The 19,203-nt window shown below is 47.8% G+C and overlaps 1 protein-coding gene across 1 annotated transcript in view; it reads left to right on the top strand.

Annotated features, from left to right (window-relative positions):
• The window catches only part of GLP2R (glucagon like peptide 2 receptor), a 66,141-nt gene that overhangs the window by 28,767 nt on the left and 18,171 nt on the right, over positions 1-19,203 (top strand). Inside the window, exons 10-12 of the mRNA XM_022595845.2 lie at positions 6,971-7,059; positions 14,366-14,504; positions 18,802-18,843. Of these exons, the coding sequence (XP_022451553.1) occupies positions 6,971-7,059; positions 14,366-14,504; positions 18,802-18,843 (270 nt within the window). The remainder of the gene's footprint in view (positions 1-6,970; positions 7,060-14,365; positions 14,505-18,801; positions 18,844-19,203) is intronic.

Genomic DNA, 19,203 nt, shown 5'->3' with positions numbered 1-19,203 from the left:
AACCTGGGCGCCCTCCTAGCTTCTATCTCCTGCCTCGCTACAGCCTCCAGCCAGACTTCAAGTCTTGTCAGTTCTTCCTCTGAAGGTCGTTCCAAGCTTTCTCCTTCTCCTCAATCCATTGTCATTTTTCTTCTTCAGCCCCTTGGGGTTTCTCATGCAGACCTTTGCAAAAGCCTCCTATTTGGTCTCCCTTGCTCATTCCTGCCCCTGGCGATGCATCCTCTGTATGGCAGCCAGAGTGGTCTTTCTTGAGCAAAATTTGGCTGTGTTTCTCTTCTACGTGTGACTTTTTAATGGCTCATTACTGCCCTTGGGTGTGGTTCCAAACTCCTTCATATGGTACGTATTGTCATTCCCATCCAACCACAAGCACCCCGTGCTCCATTTATATGGAGAAATGCACAGTTCACCCGAATCCATGCTGATGTTCATGCCTCCCGTGCCTTTGCACACGCTGCCTCTCTGCCTGGAATGCCGACCTGACGGCCCCACATCTGCCTGGTGAGCTCTTCCTCCTTGCAGACTGAACCCTTTATTAAGGCTAAGTGCATGTGCCCTTCAGCAGGGCTCTTGGGGACAAAGGAGTAGCTCTAATATAGGCATTTTCGTCTATATAGTGGGCCAGGGGAGGAGGGGCTTGGGGGGAAGATGGAGGAGTTAGGGGTACACGAGACCTACCTCCGAGTCCCCACTGTGCTGGCAACCACCTCTGCCAACTTGTAGACCCAGATATGAGCATGGCAGCTGGCGTGGTGCCAAAGAAATGTCACCAAGAATGGTACATCTGATCATATGCATTCTGTATCATCTAGGACCTGAAAAGGAGCCTTATTTGGGGCCCTAAGTGCCCCACATCTGGTCACAGAATCCAAGAGGAGTTGGCTGGGTTCTTTAAAAATTTCCGACACTTGCGCAGAATGAGGATTTTTGTACCTTTTTCTAATTGCCTTTCTGCGCACTCCCCAGTCCTCAGACCGCCCTGCTTCTTTATTGGTTATCCTATATAAATACCCCAAGCTTCTTGCCTTGGGGAGGTGGATTTGAGATGTGTTCTCCTATCTCCTTGCTTGGCTGCCTTGCAAATAAACCCTCTGTTTGCTGAAAAAAAAAAAAAAATTTCCTCCTTCAGCCCCTTTCCTGCTGGTACACAAATACGAACAGCCCCATCCAAATGTGATTGCCGACCCCTGTCTTCCGGGGCACCTGGATGGACGGAGGTTCTGTGGTCGACCAGGCTGGTGTTTCATTCCATGGCAGTGAAGAAGTGCTTCCTCCATATAGCCCAGTGGTTGATGCCCATTTTCTCTTGTCTGGTCTCTGGAAGATACAAAGAACAGGGAATCAACACGCTTCTCATCACAAGCCTTCATTTCCTAGGAGACAGTCCTGGTTGAAATTAATTTACTGAAATATGTGCCTTTCCCGTGTTAAGCTTGCTTTGTAAGAAAAACGCCTGAGTTTAACAAGTCACTAAGCCAAGGACACAGCGTTTTCTCTTTGTGATGAAAAACAGATATCCCATTAAATGGGATAAATTACTTGGTTACACTTAGTTTGTATTTAAGTGTTCTGTTACTAAATATTTTTGGCTGGCGATCTCCATTATCCCCGTTGGCTTGTGGATTGGATGGATAGCCTCTTGCCTGAAAGTCTATCCTCTTAGCTTTGCGCATTGATTCTCCTGAGGCCAATAAGACAAATAATAACAGGTACGTGTTGGATACTGCAGCTCGTGTTTCAATCTGTGGTTTAAGACAAGGACATCAGTATTGTGCTGGTTCAGTGTCTGCAGAGACTTTACTCCATTAATTGTCACCCAACCACCGGCCCTATGGGCTCTTTCTCCATTGCATAGAGGCACTTTGAAGTCTTTTCAATTTTAAAAACAACTGTACCCCAAAACCACTATTAGCCCTACAATTCAGTTGAGAGACATTATCTCCATTCCGCAGCCCTTGCCAACTACGGTTCTATCAGTCTGCTTCCTTTTGCAGTCAAGTCTCTTCAATGTGGTCTACACTTACTGTCTCCTGTCTCCTGCAGCTTCTCTTAAGTGAGCTCCCTGTTGCTAAGTGTGGTCTTATTTTGCCTTCAAATTATGGTAGCACTTAAACCTTTTGAAAATTCTACCCATTGTGAGCTTCCAGGAAACCACTTCCTTGTGGCACACTCCGACTGCCCTGGCTCCTCTTTCTTAATCTCCTTTGATGTCTCCACTTCCTCTACCTTTCCCTTCATTACAAGGCAATTCTCAGAACCCTCTTTTTCTCCCAGTCTCCACAGCCTCCCTGGACAATCTCACCAACTCCTATGGTTCCATGCTCCGACTGGGACCTCCTTGCTGAGCTCCAGACGTAAATATCTCACTGCCTTGGGACATCTCTTGTGTCCAAAACTACTAGGTCCCCCTCCCCCCAGTGCCCTTCCTTCTCTGTGTGGTCATTCTCTTGGGGAATGGCACGACCACACATTGAGATCTACCATGAAACCTTGGGGTCATCTTTGATCTCCCATCCAGCCGGTCACAAAGGTCATCTGACTCAAACTCCTCAATAATTTCTAATCCATCTCCTCTCCATCGCTGAACCACCAGGGCTGCTGTTTACGTCACCTCTCCATCATCCTCCCCAGGAACTCTGAAACTGCCTCCCAGTTGGTCTCCCTTCATCCAGCTTTGCCTTCATTCAGTCTAGTCTCCACGCTTGCTGCTAAAATGAGCTTTCTGAAGCGCAGAAATGCAAATCTGATCAGGTCACTTGCCAGCTTGAAATCCATCATCCCTGTTTTCAGAAGAAAACCCAAACTCCTTAGTGTGGCCGTGAAAGGCTCTGCAGGACTGGGCCCTCCCTCCCGCTCCAGTCTCACGTCTCATAAACCCTGTTCTCATTCTCCAAGCCCTGCTTACGTTTGACCACTTGCTTTTCTGCGTTTCCAGTGGTCCATGACCTCTCATGAGGTTGCTGTCTAGAGGTTGGCCAGGGCTGCAGCCATCTGAAGCCTGGGGCTGGAAGATCAGCTTCTGAGGCTGGCAAGTGGTGCTGGTTCTTGGTCGGAGGACTCAATCTCCCCACACGGGTCTCTCCACGGGCTGCTTGGGCGTCCTCACAACATGGTGGCTGGTTTTCCCCAGAGAGAGAGGGAGAGAGAGAGAACCAGGTGGAAGCCATCCTTTTGAGCACCTAGCCTCAGAACTCACAGCATCACTTCTACCATATTCTTTTCATTACATGCAAATAACTGAACTAGTTCACATCCCAGAGAGAAAAGGCGAATTAACTAGTTCACATCCCAGAGAGAAAAGGGAGAAGTGTCGAAGAATCTGCAGACATTTTGTTGTTGTTGTTGTTTTTTGTTTTTTGCGGTGCGCAGGCCTCTCACTGTTGTGCCCTCTCCAGTTGCGGAGCACAGGCTCCGGACGCGCAGGCTCAGCGGCCATGGCTCATGGGCCCAGCCATTCTGCGGCATGTGGGATCTTCCCGGACCGGGGCACGAACCCGCATCCCCTGCATCGGCAGGCGGACTCTCAACCACTGCGCCACCAGGGAAGCCCCTCCCTATGCAGACATATTTTTAAATTTCTACCAAAGCTGATAATCAAGGGTCGAATTTTCCCAGTTCATGACAGTTGTGGAAAGTCATCTAGAGAGTAGAGAACGTGTGCTTTCCAGTGAATTCCATGGCAGCAACAGGTCCTCAAGTTCAACACCAATAGACCTGGAGTTCTTTACAGTGGGAGGCAGTGTGGGATTCTGTTTAAGTGAAGGGAGGGTTGTAATTAGACAAATCTGAATTTAATTAATTACCAGCTCAGCCACTTACTAGCTGTGCAAGCTTGGGAATAGTACTTGTCTCCTCTGTGGCTCTGTTTCCTCGTTGTATCATGGCATTAAAATAGTGTGGCTTCCCCAGAGGGTTGTTGTGAGGGTTAAACAAAATAATGTATGGAAAGTTAGCCCAGTGCCTGGCATGGTAAGTACTCAGTACCTGTTAATTAAAAATAATAACGCAGAAAGAGAAATTAAGGAAACACTCCCATTTACCATTGCAACAAAAAGAATAAAATACCTAGGCATAAACCTACCTCAGGAGGCAAAAGACCTGTATGCAGAAAACTATAAGACACCGATGAAAGAAATCAAAGATGATACAAACAGATGGAGAGATATACCACGTTCTTGGATTGGAAGAATCAATATTGTGAAAATGGCTCTACTACCCAAAGCAATCTGCAGATCCAATGCAATCCCTATCAAACTACCACTGGCATTTTTCACAGAACTAGAACAAAAAATTTTATAATTTGTATGTAAACACAAAAGACCCTGCATAGCCAAAGCAACCTTGAGAAAGAAAAACAGAGCTGGAGGAATCAGGCTCCCTGACTTCAGAAAGCTACAAAGCTACAGTAATCAAGACAGTATGGTCCTGGCATAAAAACAGAAACATAGATCAGTGGTACAGGACAGAAAGCCCAGAGATAAACCCACGCACATATGGTCACCTTATCTTTGACAAAAGGGGCAAGAATATACAGTGGAGAAAAGACAACCTCTTCAATAAGTGGTGCTGGGAAAACTGGACAGCTACATGTAAAAGAATGAAATTAGAACACTCCCTAACACCAAACACAAAAATAAACTAAAAATGGATCAAAGACCTAAATGTAAGACCAGACACTTCTGCCTATGTTAGAGGAAAACATAGACAGAACACTCTATGACATAAATCACAGCAAGATCCTTTTTGATCCACCTCCTAGAGTAATGGAAATAAAATAATAAACAAATGGGACCTAATGAAACTTAAAAGCTTTTGCACAGCAAAGGAAACCATAAACAAGACAAAAAGACAACCCTCAGAATGGGAGAAAATATTTGCAAATGAAACAACTGACAAAGGATTAATCTCCAAAATATACAAGCAGCTCATGCAGCTCAATATCAAAAAAAAACCCAATCCAAAAATAGGCAGCAGACCTAAATAGACATTTCTCCAGAGTAGACGTACAGACAGCCAACAAACACATGAAAGGATGCTCAACGTGACTAATCATTAGAGAAATGCAAATCAAAACCACAAAGAGGGGCTTCCCCAATGGCACAGTGGTTAAGAATCCGCCTGCCAACACAGGGGACACCGGTTCGATCCCTCGTCCAGGAAGATCCCACATGCCGCGGAGCAACTAAGCCCGTGCGCCACAACTACTGAGCCTGCGCTCTAGAGCCTGCAAGCCACAACTCCTGAGCCCATGTGCCACAACTACTGAAGGCAGCGCACCTAGAGTCCCTGCTCTGCAACAAGAGAAGCCACCACAATGAGAAGCCTGCACACCGCAACGAAGAGTAGCCCCCACTCGCCACAACTAGAGAAAGCCCGCGTGCAGCAACACAGACCCAACACAGCCAAAAACAAATAAAATAAATAAAATAGATATAAATCTATTTGAAAAAAAAAACCACAATGAGGTATCATCTCACAACGGTCAGAATGGCCATCATCAAAAAATCTACAAACGATAAATGCTGGAGAGGGTGTGGAGAAAAGAGAGCCCTCCTGAACTGTTGGTGGGAATGTAAATTGTTACAGCCACTATGGAGAACAGTATGGAGGCTCCTTAAAAAACTAAAAATAGAACTACCATATGACCCAGCAATCCCACTACTGGGCATATACCCTGAGAAAACCATAATTCAAAAAGATACATGAGGGCTTCCCTGGTGGCACAGTGGTTAAGAACCCACCTCCCAATGCAGGGGATTGGCAGGGACGTGGGTTCGAGCCCTGGTCCGGGAAGATCCCACATGCTGTGGGGCAACTAAGCCCGTGCACCACAACTACTGAGACTGCGCTCTAGAGCCTGCGAGCCACAACTACTGAGCCCACATGCTACAGCTACTGAAGCCTGTGCGCCTAGAGCCTGTGCTCTGCAATGAGAAGCCCGCGCACCACAACAAAGAGTAGCCCCTGCTCACCACAACTAGAGAAAGCCTGTGCACAGAACAAAGACCCAATGCTGCCAAAAATAAATAAATTAAATAAATAAATTAAAAAATATATATATATATACGTACCACAATGTTCACTGCAGCCCTGTGACAGGACATGGAAGCAACCTAAGTGTCCATCGACAGATAAATGGATAAAGACGTGGCACATATATACAATGGAATATTACTCAGCCATAAAAAGGAACAAAATTGAGTTATCTCTAATGAGGTGGATGGACCTAGAGTCCGTCATACAGAGTGAAGTCAGAAAGAGGAAAACAAATACCGTATGCTAACACATATATATGGAATCTAAAAAAAAAAAAAAAAAAACAAAAACGGTACTGATGAACCTAGGGGCAGGGCAGGAATAAAGACACAGACATAGAGAATGGACTTGAGGACACGGGGAGGGGGAAGGGTAAGCTGGGACCAAGTGAGAGAGTGGCATGGACATATATACACTATCAAAGGTAAAATAGATAGCTAGTGGGAAGCAGCCGCATAGCACAGGGAGCTCAGCTCGGTGCTTTGTGACCACCTAGAGGGGTGGGATAGGGAGGGTGGGAGGGAGACGCAAGAGGGAGGAGATATGGGGATATATATATACGTATAGCTGATTCACTTTGTTATACAGCAGAAACTAACACACCATTGTAAAGCAATTATACTCCAATAAAGACGTTAACAAAACAGATTTAAAAAATAATAATGTAAATGTCCATCTGCCTTTCTCAGACAGCTGTTGGGTCTCCTGGAGGCAGAAGAATAAACTAGGCGGCTTTTTAGGGTCCTTTCCAGGCTCTCAGTTGAGATGGCCTTAGGGAGAGTGGGGATTACCCTGACCACTTGCCACCTGACCAGCTGACTACCAAACTGCCCCTGATTTCCCTGAACAAGGATCTGATGGTGGGTCCAGGGTGACCTTGATATTCCTAGCCACGTGGAGTCCATCACTTACTCATATCTGTGTTTTTTTCAAGGTCAATTTCTTCATCTTCTTGAAAATTCTCAAGCTTCTCATTTCTAAGCTCAAAGCTCATCAAATGTGCTTCAGGGATTATAAATACAGGTGAGTGGCCTGAGGTCAATACCCAAGGGCCCAAGATTATTTTTACCGCTTTTCGCCGTTCTGGCTAATGTCCCAGGAAGGGGGTAACATTGCATTAGTATGTTTATCTCCGGACACAAGGGTGTCAGCAAGAGCCCCTCTGAAAAAGGCGTCATGGGATCATGTAGGGCTTTTGCCAAAGATGAGGACCTTCCGAGCCCATGCAAATGAAGTCAGTGGTGAGTAGTGAAGGGCACACACATTCCCCAGCAGGACACTGTTAAAATGCTCCTAAGAATGGGTGCTTTACGGGGACAGGAGAGAGTCACACGAAGGGGAGTTTGACAGTTGCCTTCCTTCGGGAAGGAGTTGAGGCAACAGAATAAAGGATATATTGTAACTCAGTAGAGAGTATTTGGGTATTTTTAAGACCTTGAGTAATACAACCACAAACTTTTGGAGCCCAAGGAAACGTTCTTCACACAGTCACGCTTTCTTTGTGACTTGCCATTGCTGCATCCCGTGTTCTGCTTTCCATGGTGACAGCGGTCCCATCGCAGAGTAAGTCAGATCCTGGGTGTTTATGGAGCTCTGCATTGCTGTCACTCAAATGATGAATGAGTGAGAGAGAAAGGGCTCCCTCCCACCTTTTCCAGGTACTCTGCTTTCTGTAGGACGTGTGTACTTCTTGGGGACAGAGGGTTTTAACCCAGAGTTCCTCTCCCATGGTAGAGATTTTAGTCCTCGTGGTAGGAGTGGAGGTATGAGTGAGGGTGGCTCTACCTCAGCTTCTCCCTCTCTAAGGCCAGAATGGGCCCCGAGCCAGGTGTGCCGGGAAGGTAGTTTGTCCATTTATCCGACAAACATTGAATGAATGTCTAAAATGCGCTTGGCACTGTGCTTCAAACAAAAGGTAAATAGGATGGGGGCCCCATCTGTGAGGAGCACACTTTGTAACTCGCCAAGGACCGGGATGTGGGTGTGGAACATGAGTCGGGGGGCTGATGCTGGCGTTGACCCCACACTGACCTTGGGCAAGTTGCTTGGCCTCCCCGGGTCTGCTTTCTGGTATGTCACATGGGAGCGTCACCCCAGACCCATCCCCTGCCTGTGATCAGGATTAAAGGAGGTCCCAGTTACGCCTCTCCCAATCCAATCAGCTGTGGTGAGTGGTATTTGCCCCGGGTGTCCAGACCCCAAATCCTGTCAACCTAACCCCCACCACCCCCGGGAGTTCCAGAAGGGTAAACACACCGTTCAGGACCAGGCAAATATGTACGGTATTGGCTCTAATATTGCGCAACCTGCCCCTGGCCCTGGGACACTTGGGCTGGCCTGGACCACACAGAGCTACGCCGCCTTTCTCGGCGCCTCTGGCCGAGCCTGCAAGTGGCTGACAGGCTCTCTGGCCCTTTTCCCAAGGCTCAGCCTCTCACCACTCTGTGAGGATGGAGGTCCAGGGCCAAGAGCAGGGCTTCTGCCATCTACCCTGCCTGGGTCCATTTAGGGAGGGAATCCTCTCACTAACCAGGCACCATGGAAACCCAACAGAGGACAGCACTCCCGGGAGACAGACACGGGGCAGACGAACGCCAGGGTACCACTTTCCACACAGACTGAGAGCCTAAACCCTGCCATTCTGTGCCTCCAAAGCCCACCAGGTACTGCTGGGGCCATCCCCGAGCTTCAGACCCACAGTGGCCCCTACGATAGTTTTCCATCCTGGCTATTTTAAGCATCACCAGACAGCCGGCCAAAAGCCCTGATGTGTGAGCTCTTCTGCTGGATATTTGGTTCAGTAACTGAGGGTTGGAGCCCCACACAGGGACTTCTTACAGGAGAGTTCCTAGAAGATTCTGATACACAGCCAGAGTCGGGGCACCACGGGACCAGATGTTCTAGTGAAATAATGCATGGAGTTTTCTGGTCAGGCCGTGGCAAATGTGTTTCTAAGCAGCCTTGACGGCCTCTTCTCCAGGCTCTTCTCTAGAGTTATCCAAGACGGTGGCTCTCAAACCTTTTTTTAAAAATTAATTAATTAATTAATTTTTGGCTATGTTGGGGTCTTCGTTGCTGTGCACGGGCTTTCTCTAGTTGTGGCGAGCGGGGGCTACTCTTTGTTGAGGTGCGCGGGCTTCTCATTGCGGTGGCTTCTCTTGCTGAGGAGCGTGGGCTCTAGGCACGGGGCTTCAGTAGTTGTGTTGCGCGGACTCAGTAGTTGTGGCTTGCGGGCTCTAGAGCGCAGGTTCAGTCGTTGCGGCGCATGGGCTTAGTTGCTCCGCAGCATGTGGGATCTCCCAGGACCAGGGCTTGAACCCGTGTCCCCTGCATTGGCAGGCAGATTCTTAACCACTGCGCCACCAGGGAAGCCCCTTTCAAACTTTTCTGATCACGTGTCTATTAGTAAAGAATGATGTCACTCATCATATATATACATGGTTTACTGAACTACTACATACGTGATACACCAAAATAAAGAAAATTATAAAGGATAGATAAAAATGTAACACACACAGAACTTCTATTCTCCTCTCTTATTATGTATTCTTCCAACACCAAATGGATTTCCTCGTACAGCCCTGAAGTGTGCACACCCAATTAGGAGGCAATTATCTCCGGAAGTGTAACTCAATATACTGGGGAGACCTTCATGGCTGAGCAGTGATTCAGGACAGCTATTTTGGGGAGAGACAGAGTAACCCTGCCTGGCATAAACGATCTGCCTGGAAACTTCCCCATCCTTCTTCAAGGTAAAATCTTGAAAAGAGGAACCTGGGTGCCTGCCTACCTGGAGGCCTCCCAGCGTGAGACACCTCACCTTGGCGAGTTTGATGTCTACCACCTGGAGACTGTCCTGGGGAGACTTTGGCTGAGAGTGGCCAAAGTGGCTGAGACTTTGGAGGGCTAAGTCTAACTGAACTCTAACTTAGTCTAACTAAGTCTAACTGAAGAAGAGACTGATCTACAAACCAGACTATACAATTGTTCATTCTTAGAGTCTGTGAAAAGTGGGAGTGGGACGTTCCTGCTAGTGCCTGCACTCCTTGTAAAGTTGACACCAGAAGATCCAGAAATCCAAAGCCGTCACCAGAATGCTGCTTGGTGATCACGTCATCAAAGTAAAGTGGTTGGTGTTGAAGGATCACTGACGGTGGCCTGAGAAACCACCACTGCCCTGTGGTGCACCCGTCCCGGTGAGAGGGAGGTTCATTCCCCAGAGTCTCCACCCATAGGGCCGGATGAGTACTGAGAACTTCCTGCTTCTTTGTGACTTTTCCTGCCATTTTGGTTGGCCATGTGCTTTCTGTTTATTCTTTCTCCACGCAGAGTGCAATACAGTTGATTAGCTTATGCTTATTAATTAGCAAAAAGTCAGGGCTCTGTCTCTTAGGACACACCCAGGCCACCTTATTTTACTCTCTGGGCCAGGGAATCCTACAGCGTCGAGAAGCACATTTGCCCATCTCCTTGTCACAGCAGTGCTAACTTCCTCATTTCTAAGTTCTGGGAAGGCTGCTTCACGTCACCCCCAGCTCACACTGCCCTCCTCCACGTTGAAAGGTTCTCCTCTTCCACGTCCCCTTCCATTAGGGCCCCCTGCTAAGGGGGAAGGAGGAAGGGGCAGTGGGGCCCAAATGCATTTTGTCCTAACTGGTAGGAACAGCCCGGCCTACAACTCTCCCAGATTTTGAAAACTTTCAGAATGTAGTTCTCAAGATTTGCACACCCCCCCACCCCAGGAGTATATTTTAGGAAAGTTTAAATTAAACACACTTAGTCCTTGCCAAAGAGGCAAGTGGCTAGGAGCTGGAGACCTTTTGCAGTCCTAGCCCTCAGCCCCCGGCTTCTGTCATTCAAGAAGGAAACTGTAACCAGCCCAGCTGTCTGCCTGGTCTGGATACGGACAGCTGAGCCAAGCCTGGAGAAAAAGCAATGTCCCTGGATTGTGGACAGACACCAGTGGACCCTCAGCTGGGAGGGAGTTCTCTGTTCTTTGTGGTTCCCGGCATGGAGGTGGCTCTCTCCTCCTAGATAAACGATCTTAACTTTCCGTGTGATGCATGGGGCAGAGCTCTTAAGGAACTTATAAAGGAGAATCATTTCTTAACATGCTAAATCCCAGACCCCTTTCTGAAAGAACTTTCAGAAAAATGTCACAAATGGAAGAAAAATAATCCAAGTCACTGAGGTTGTGAGCAACTTGAGGACAGGGACAGATGCTTTAAAAACGGTGATAGCTAAATGTTACTGATTGCACATCATGTATCGGGTACCATTTATTCTGAGGGTTGGCCCCATGTTATTTAACCCTTACAATGACACTGTCAGGAGTTATTGCTACTAATATTTTTATAATTATTTTAACATTTCAGATGATATTAGTAGTAGTATAATCCTCATTTTTACAGATAGAGAGGTTAAATAATTTTCCCAAGGCCACATCGCTAGTAATTGGCAGAGCTGGGATTTGAACCCAGGCCCCAGGTTCTGCCCCGTGTCCCGTTGCCTTTGGCCCCAGATCCTCCTGCTTGATCATATGTCCAGGGCAGATGCCCAAGATCTGTTGAAGAGCTAACCGACGGCAATAAACTAAACCATTTAAATAAACAAATGACTGTAGATGAGAAACAGGCATAAACGCAGTTCATAAGAGGATGCTGCTATAGACATTTATGGATTTTCATCTGAACAGAGACGCAAATAGTCCTTTGTCCAAGGAGAATTGAGAATCAGGTGAGGAGTGGGAAATTCCTTCTGACATCCACCCAGAGAGGTGGCAGGTACTAAAATGGCCCAGAACCTCATAAAAAGATGGTCATTCCTTAAAAATCCTCCTGTACTCAGTGTGGGATCTTGGATTGGATTCTGGAATGTGAAAAGGACATTAGTGGAAAAACTTCTGAAATCTGGTTAAAGTCTGGAGTGTGGTTATTGGCCATATGCCAACGTTAGCTTCTTAGCGTTGCTGAAGGTACCATGGTTCTGGAGGGTTTTCACATTAGGGGAAACTCAGTGAAGGGTATGTGGGTACTCTCTACATGATCTTTGCTACTTTTCTGTAGATCTAACATTATGCCAAAATGAAAAGTTTATTTTAAAAGCATAATGTAGTAGCATGGCCCCAAGAATAAGCTGATGGTAAGACGTGGATCTGCATGTAAGTATGTGTCATTAAAACCCATATAACACAGAGCAAGGGTCGCAGACTCACACACTTGCAAGGGCCAAGGAGGCTGGTTGAGTTGGAGAATGCATGTTCCCTCTAAAGTTTGTAACCGACGATTGCCAAGCAGGAACTGGGGCCCAGCATGGCCAGATCTCCCCATTTTTCAAAGGAAGCTGAAGATCTGGACCCCTTTGCTTGAAATCACTTTTTTTTTTTTTTTTTTTTTTGCGGTATGCAGGCCTCTCACTGTTGTGGCCTCTCCCGTTGCAGAGCACAGGCTCCGGACGCGCAGGCTCAGCGGCCATGGCTCACGGGCCCAGCCGCTCCGCGGCATGTGGGATCTTCCAGGACTGGGGCACGAACCCACGTCCTCCGCGTCGGCAGGCGGACTCCCAACCGCTGCGCCACCAGGGAAGCCCCACCTTATTTTTTAAGGATGGCTCCAATAGCAAAAATCACTACCTAGCATAAGCAAAGACTGTCAGCAGGTCAACTATAACCCATGGTTGCCACTTGGCAACCTCTGAACTACAGGGTTTTAAAACACTCCTGGAAATTAGACAAACAAGCAAAACCCAGAACTCTTGAAATAGTCTCTCCTTGGGAACACCTTAATGTTGCTCAGCTAAGTGAGTGTGCACTGGTGAGTGTGGGTGTGCAAGTAGGTATGAGCTCGGCTCAGGAGAACCATGTAACCAGGGCCTGTGTCTCAGACTCCCCACTCCTTGGCCTCCCCTTGACCATCGAGGCCTTGGGACGCTCAGCCCATATGCTCTGGGGGAGTCCCTCTCCTTGGTGACTCCTACTCAACTGTTATAGTCTTTAGGTCCTTTTAGGGCACAAAGGTGAGTTTTTTTGTTTCATTGATAACACTGCATCTGAATGACTCTCACAGATGCAAGTTTCATAGTAAGCACTTTCTCTTGCATAAAGTTAAACCTGCTTGAAGATACTGCCCATGAGGGGCTGCTGACCCTCTCTGTTTCCACATCTTTAATTCCACGGGGTTTTTATTCAGTGGGGAGGAAACTTCTCCTAGTTTGGCCCTTTAAGACAAGGACTTGGGCTAAAAAAGTCATCAAATTTAAGCTCTTTTTTTCCCAATGTGTATCAGACAGTAGCTTTGTTTATGCCCTGAATATGTCACCTGTGCTAATGTAGTTTGAAATCAAGAAGCAGCTCAATGGTGAAGAGCAGTTGTTCTCAAACGTGGCTGCTTGTCAGTATCCTGTGGGGAGTCCCTTCAAGATTCTCATTCCCAGAATCCAACCTCCAGAGGTTTTGATTCAGGGGGTTGACACTGGGGCTCAGGAAGCTATATATAGAGAGAGCCAACCAATAAAATATGTATCTATTTTAAAAGCTCCGTAAGGAATTCTAATAGTCTGTCCACTTGGGAACCACCAGTATGCGGTGTGGAATGTTTGGGTCCCAGCTGTGCATTTGCACGTGGGTGGTACAAAGGAACGTTTGTCTTTTTTGTGTGGAGTATATACAATAGCAAGCTTCCACACGGGGCTTTTTACGAGGAAGATCAGTTTCTCACTTCCTGCTGCCCTTGCTGTCACCAGGGTTGGGGGCAGCTTGGGGCAGACGATGAAACCCTGCTTGGAGTGTGCAAGGCCTGAGTGTGAGGTCAGAAGCCCCGCTTCCAGGCTGGGAGGTACCCCTTAGGGGCTGCGTGACCCTGGGCAAGTCATTTTCTTTCTCTTCTCAGGCTCCGTAAAGCACTGACACTGGAAGTCCCAAATAGAGAAAGAGGTAGAGGCACCTGCTAGCTAGGTAACGGGAAACTTGTCAAACCTGGTAAGGGATGTAATGTCCTATGGTGACAGCCATGTGCATGGAAATCTATCCATCAAACAAAACGTTAAGATCTGTAGGTATATCATTATATGGAGGAATCCATTCATTCATTCATTCATTCATTCATCCAATTCATGTTTTCTGAGCATCTTCCATGAGTCAGGTGTGGGGATGCATCAGTGAACAGGACCACACTGGCCCTTAAGGCATTCAACGTGTAGCCAAGGAGACAAACGGGAAAATCAGCTATTTATCAGTGCCATTAGAGCTACAGTAAACAATGCACAGAAGAGCAGGAAATGTTGCCTGTTCCCAAGGTGGCTTTCATGACACGCATTTGATTGCTATTTGCAGATTGGCCAAGTCCACGCTGGTCCTCATTCCTTTATTGGGTGTTCATGAGATTCTCTTCTCTTTCATCACTGACGATCAAGTTGAAGGATTTCCAAGATATATACGACTCTTCATTCAGTTGACTCTGAGCTCCTTCCACGTAAGTAGACATCTGAACAAGGATGCCTTTGGCTTTGGAGAAAACAAAATGCCCTTGATCCAAACACACTCGAAATTGCGAGAGCCCGAAGAGGGAAGGAGAGCTCTGGTTATCAGTAGGATTTATCGGCTTTGGCATTAGAAGGGTGTGGAGATGGAAATGTTGCTTTAATCCTGCCAGCGTGACTCGGTGACTAAGAAGAGAAAAGTGGTTTGTTTCCGGCACTATAATAGTTGGTGTGACTCACGATCATATTCACCGTGTCAGCATGAAGCCTTTTATTAAGCGCCTATTTTTGTTGGGTTCTCTGCACAGTTTGTGCAAAATGAACAGTGAGTAGAGACCAGGAGGCTCTCGGGACTTTGACAGGTGTGTGTGGGATGAAACTAGAAACAGGAGGCCACCTGTGGTTCAGGTACCTGGGTGTTCTGGTTATCCATGGCTTCAACTGTCATCCATTACTTAGCAGATTAAAACGACAGTAATTTTTATTATTTCTCATGATTCTGGGGGTCAAGAATCCAGGTAGGACATAGTAGGCATGTCTCACCTCTGCTCCAGGGATGCTTGCTGGGGCTGAACTTTCTAGATGACTTCTCCACTCATATGTCTGGAGCCTAAGCTGCGGAGGCTCAGATGGCTGAGACTGGCCGGAGTGGCTTTATTTGGGTCAAAATAAATTTCATCGAATCCCCACACTCACCACACCAAAGGCCCAGGGGACAGAGCCTGAGGTATGGTAGTGGCAACTGGACAGTGGCTCTTTTTACCTTCTGTTAGAGCTGAATTGCATGTGGCTTTGAATGGAGACAGAGCGCCCACTGGTAACTTTTTTTCATTTTGAAACCATGTTTAATTTACTTCAATCTTTTGGGGGAGTTCAAAGGCTAAAGTTTAGTCACTGGGGTTTCCTATGTTGCTTGGTCTTAATCTTCTTTAAAAAGTAATCCCAAATCCGAAACAACAACAACAAAACAAAAAATTACAGCTGTTATGTCAGTAGTATTTGGTGGCCTTTTTCCCTCTGAGGACTTGATCGGTCATGTGACCCCTTGATCAGCTGATCTCACACACCCAAGGCCAGCTGAAGATAAGACGTTCATGCAGAGCTTTGTGGGACAGATTTCTTTGTAGGACAGATCCTAGCCTACCAGACTCCCTGGCAAGGGAGCATGTTTGGGTCACCCATTACTGTGTAGCAAACTCCCCCCAAACTTCATGGCTTGAATCAGAAACTATGTTATTAATCTCGAATGATTCTGTAAGCTGGGCTGTCTGGACTCAGCAGGGTGAACCTTTCGATACGTGTCATATTTGAATGGGGCTGCTAACATCTGAAGGCTTGATTTGGGCCAGAACATCCAAGACAGCTCATTCACACGGCTGGACGTCGACATGGGCTGTTGGCTGGGAGCTCAGCTGGGGCTATCGATTAGGAACCTAAGTTCTCCATGTGGCCTCTCCACGTATCTTGTGCATCTCAGAGCATGGCACCTGGACTCTTAGGAGTATCCCAAGAGCAAGTGCTCTAAGAGGGAGGAAGCAGACGCTTCCAACCCTCTTAAGGCAAAGGCTCGGAAGTCCCACATTGTGCTGGTAGAAGGAGTCACAAGCACATCCCAGATTCAAGGGGAGGGAAGATATGGTCCATCTCTTGATGTGGAGGGTCACATATGCCTACCAGGAGGGGAGAAATCCTTGGGGCCATCTCTGGAGACCAGCTACCACACTGATCGTTTGGTCCTGCAGCAACCTGAGCTCAGGCACCACCGAGGAAGGCGAGGAATCAGAGCAGCTCTGCAGATGGAGCTAGAAACACACTTAGGCGCTTGTGCCTGGACAGAGGCCACGCACCTTCTAAAGACCCCCACGCTGTTCCCCTCCAGCCCGCCAGGCAGAGGTGAGAGCACGGGTGGGCAGGTGTGCAGGTGCACATTCAGTGGGTCGTATCTTAGTGACTCCACCATAGAAATTAGCACTGGACCCAACAGCTTCCTTTCCTTGCTGCTTTAGGGGACCCTTCACTCTCCCAAGGGCCTATTGCTTAGAGAATTTCACCAGCCTCCTGCTGTCGAGGGGTCTTTGGAGAGACCGCCAAGTGGTGGTGACACACGGAGTGAGAGCCATCTGTTCGTGGGACCGCTCCCTGCACACTCGCTTCATCTAGAACGAGAGTCAACCAGACTCCAGGAAGCCCCTCCAACCATGACTCAAGGACCTGACGAAGTGAAAGACACACTTGTGATGAGTATTTCACCCAACTCATTTGTGAGACTTCCGGCACGCCGAAAGCACGCCCACCCCCTTCCAGTATCTGGCAGTGAAAAGACCAGATAAAGGTGGTCTTCTGGTTGGGGGAAGGGGGCGGGGAGGGACAGATAATAACCAGGTTGACAAATGAAGAACAATTCTGGTTATTAATATCCTGAAGACTATGAAATAGAGAACTGTGATTGTGACTGGAACGGCTACCAAAAATTGAGTGGTGGGGAAAGACTTCTCTTTTAGGAGATATTTGAGCTATGACCTGAATTTTGAGAAGCCAGTTAGGCAGAGATTTGAGGAAAGAATGGTCCAGAAAACAGAAAGTGTGACAACGGGACCTGAGGAAGAAATGAGCTGATAGCCGGTCTCCAACATGCCCCCCGGTCATCTTTGCCTCTTGGTTTTCACAGACTTGAGTAGTGCCCTCTCACACAGAATAGGGTTGACCTGTGCGACCATTAGAGTATTGTGGGCATGAAAGCGTGTGATGTTTGAGGCTAGGACATAAAAAGGGTTGCAGCCTCCGCCTGGCTCCCTTGGGTCATGCCCTCTGGGTGAAGCCAGCTGCCACGTCCTGAGGACACATAAGCAGCTCTATGGAGGGAGATGGAGGTTTCCTACCAACAACCAGCACCAACTTGCCAGGCATGTGAGCTGTCTTGGAAGCAAGTCAAGCCTTCAGATACCTGAAGTTCCAGCCAACAACTTGACTGCAACCAGAAGAATGACCCTGAGCGGGAATACCCAGCTAAGCCATGGCCAGATTCTTGGCCCGTAGGAAGTCTGTGAGACGATAAATCTTTATTGTTTTGATCCACTTAGTTCTACAGCAACCTAATCCATTAGCTTGAGATGCTGAAGGCACCCAGAAGGTCCGTGTGGCTGGAATATAGTAGCTGAGGGGAAACGTGGTACAAGGTGAGGTCAGTGACACAGACACAAGGCCACATCACCTTAGCTCCTCCTGTGGTTAGGACATTGTATTTTAATCTAAGTGTGATGGTAAACCCCAGGCATGAAATGATCTATCTTTTCAGAAGAAATATTCTGACACGAGAAAAGGGTATTTACTATCTCACAAAAATGAAAATTTCAGGGCTTCCCTGGTGGCGCAGTGGTTGAGGGTCCGCCTGCCGATGCAGGGGACGCGGGTTCGTGCCCCGGTCCGGGAAGATCCCACATGCCGCGGAGCGGCTGGGCCCGTGAGCCATGGCCGCTGAGCCTGCGCGTCCGGAGCCTGTGCTCTGCAACGGGAGAGGCCACAACAGTGAGAGGCCCACATACTGCAAAAAAAAAAAAAAAAAACAACTGAAAATTTCAGGATCAGGTACAGCTGGATCCAGGTTCTCAAACAATATCGTCAAAATCTGTCTCTGACCATCTCCAGCCTCTGCTTTTCTCTATGTTGGCTTTATCCTCAGGCGGGCGCTCTCCACGTAGCTGGGAAGATGCCCTTGAGTGTCTCCAGACTAACTTTGACTATAAAGTTGGCAAAAGCAGGGAAGAGGGTGCAACTTTCTCTTCTTTCCTGCTGAAAAGAACTGAGATTGGGCCTGCTTGGGTCACATGACCATTTGGGCTGTTTATTGTGGTGATGGCCCTCCTAGAACATGAGGACAGCCTCTGCCAGAAGCCCAGGGAGTAGGGGAGGGTCAGGAAAGGATGCAAATCAGTCAAAAAAAAATTAGCCATTGCCCACTATGGACAAATAGAAATGGGACAGTCACCTTGTACAGTATCTATATAATTGAATGAATGATGTAGAACCTTTAGGGTTTAATCATCATTGACCTATGAGCGTGTAAGCAAATGCCTAGGCTGATGTGGGTGGCGAGTGTCAAAGTAGGAAGAGACCCCATGGAAATCCCAGTTAATGTAATCATTATGACTCACTCTAGTTAGTACGGTCAAGCAGCTGCCTGCCTCTTGTAGGGGCTACTAGGACTAGGGCCGGTCTGTGGACTTTCCAAGTAACCGTCAGACACACCTTCTACTGAGTCAAGCTTCACGCCACCTCTTCCTTTCATTCCAGGGACTACTTGTGGCCTTGCAGTATTGCTTTTCCAACGGAGAGGTACGTTTTCCACGCTGCCATCCTAGCTCCCTGCGAGGCTGGGGCCGGCATCCTGCTGCCCCTGGAGAGTTCGGTTTACATGATGGTGCCATGGGGGGGTGTGCAGTGACCAGCACGTCCTGGGACAAATGGGTACCACAGACATCCAGTAGAGAGAGCAGCAGGCATCTTAGACTGATGGGGAAAGGTATTGGGATGAGTTTCCTTTCCAGAGCCCAACCATGGCCCCGCTGGAGCCGCGCTGGGAGTATCAAAGTGTCATACAGTTACCAGCTGTAACTCCGGAGTCCAAAAATCTGCATTCAAGCCATGACTCACCCACTTAGGAGATCTGCATTAGTCAGGTCACTGTGGCTCTTT

Source organism: Delphinapterus leucas, chromosome 19, assembly GCF_059928025.1.
Source record: "Delphinapterus leucas isolate spDelLeu-1000000601 "Yukka" chromosome 19, BTC_Dleu_Yukka2, whole genome shotgun sequence".
In the NCBI taxonomy this organism is placed as follows: domain Eukaryota; kingdom Metazoa; phylum Chordata; class Mammalia; order Artiodactyla; family Monodontidae; genus Delphinapterus; species Delphinapterus leucas.
Note: the sequence above shows the minus strand (reverse complement) of the source record. Positions and strands in the feature narration are given on the sequence as shown.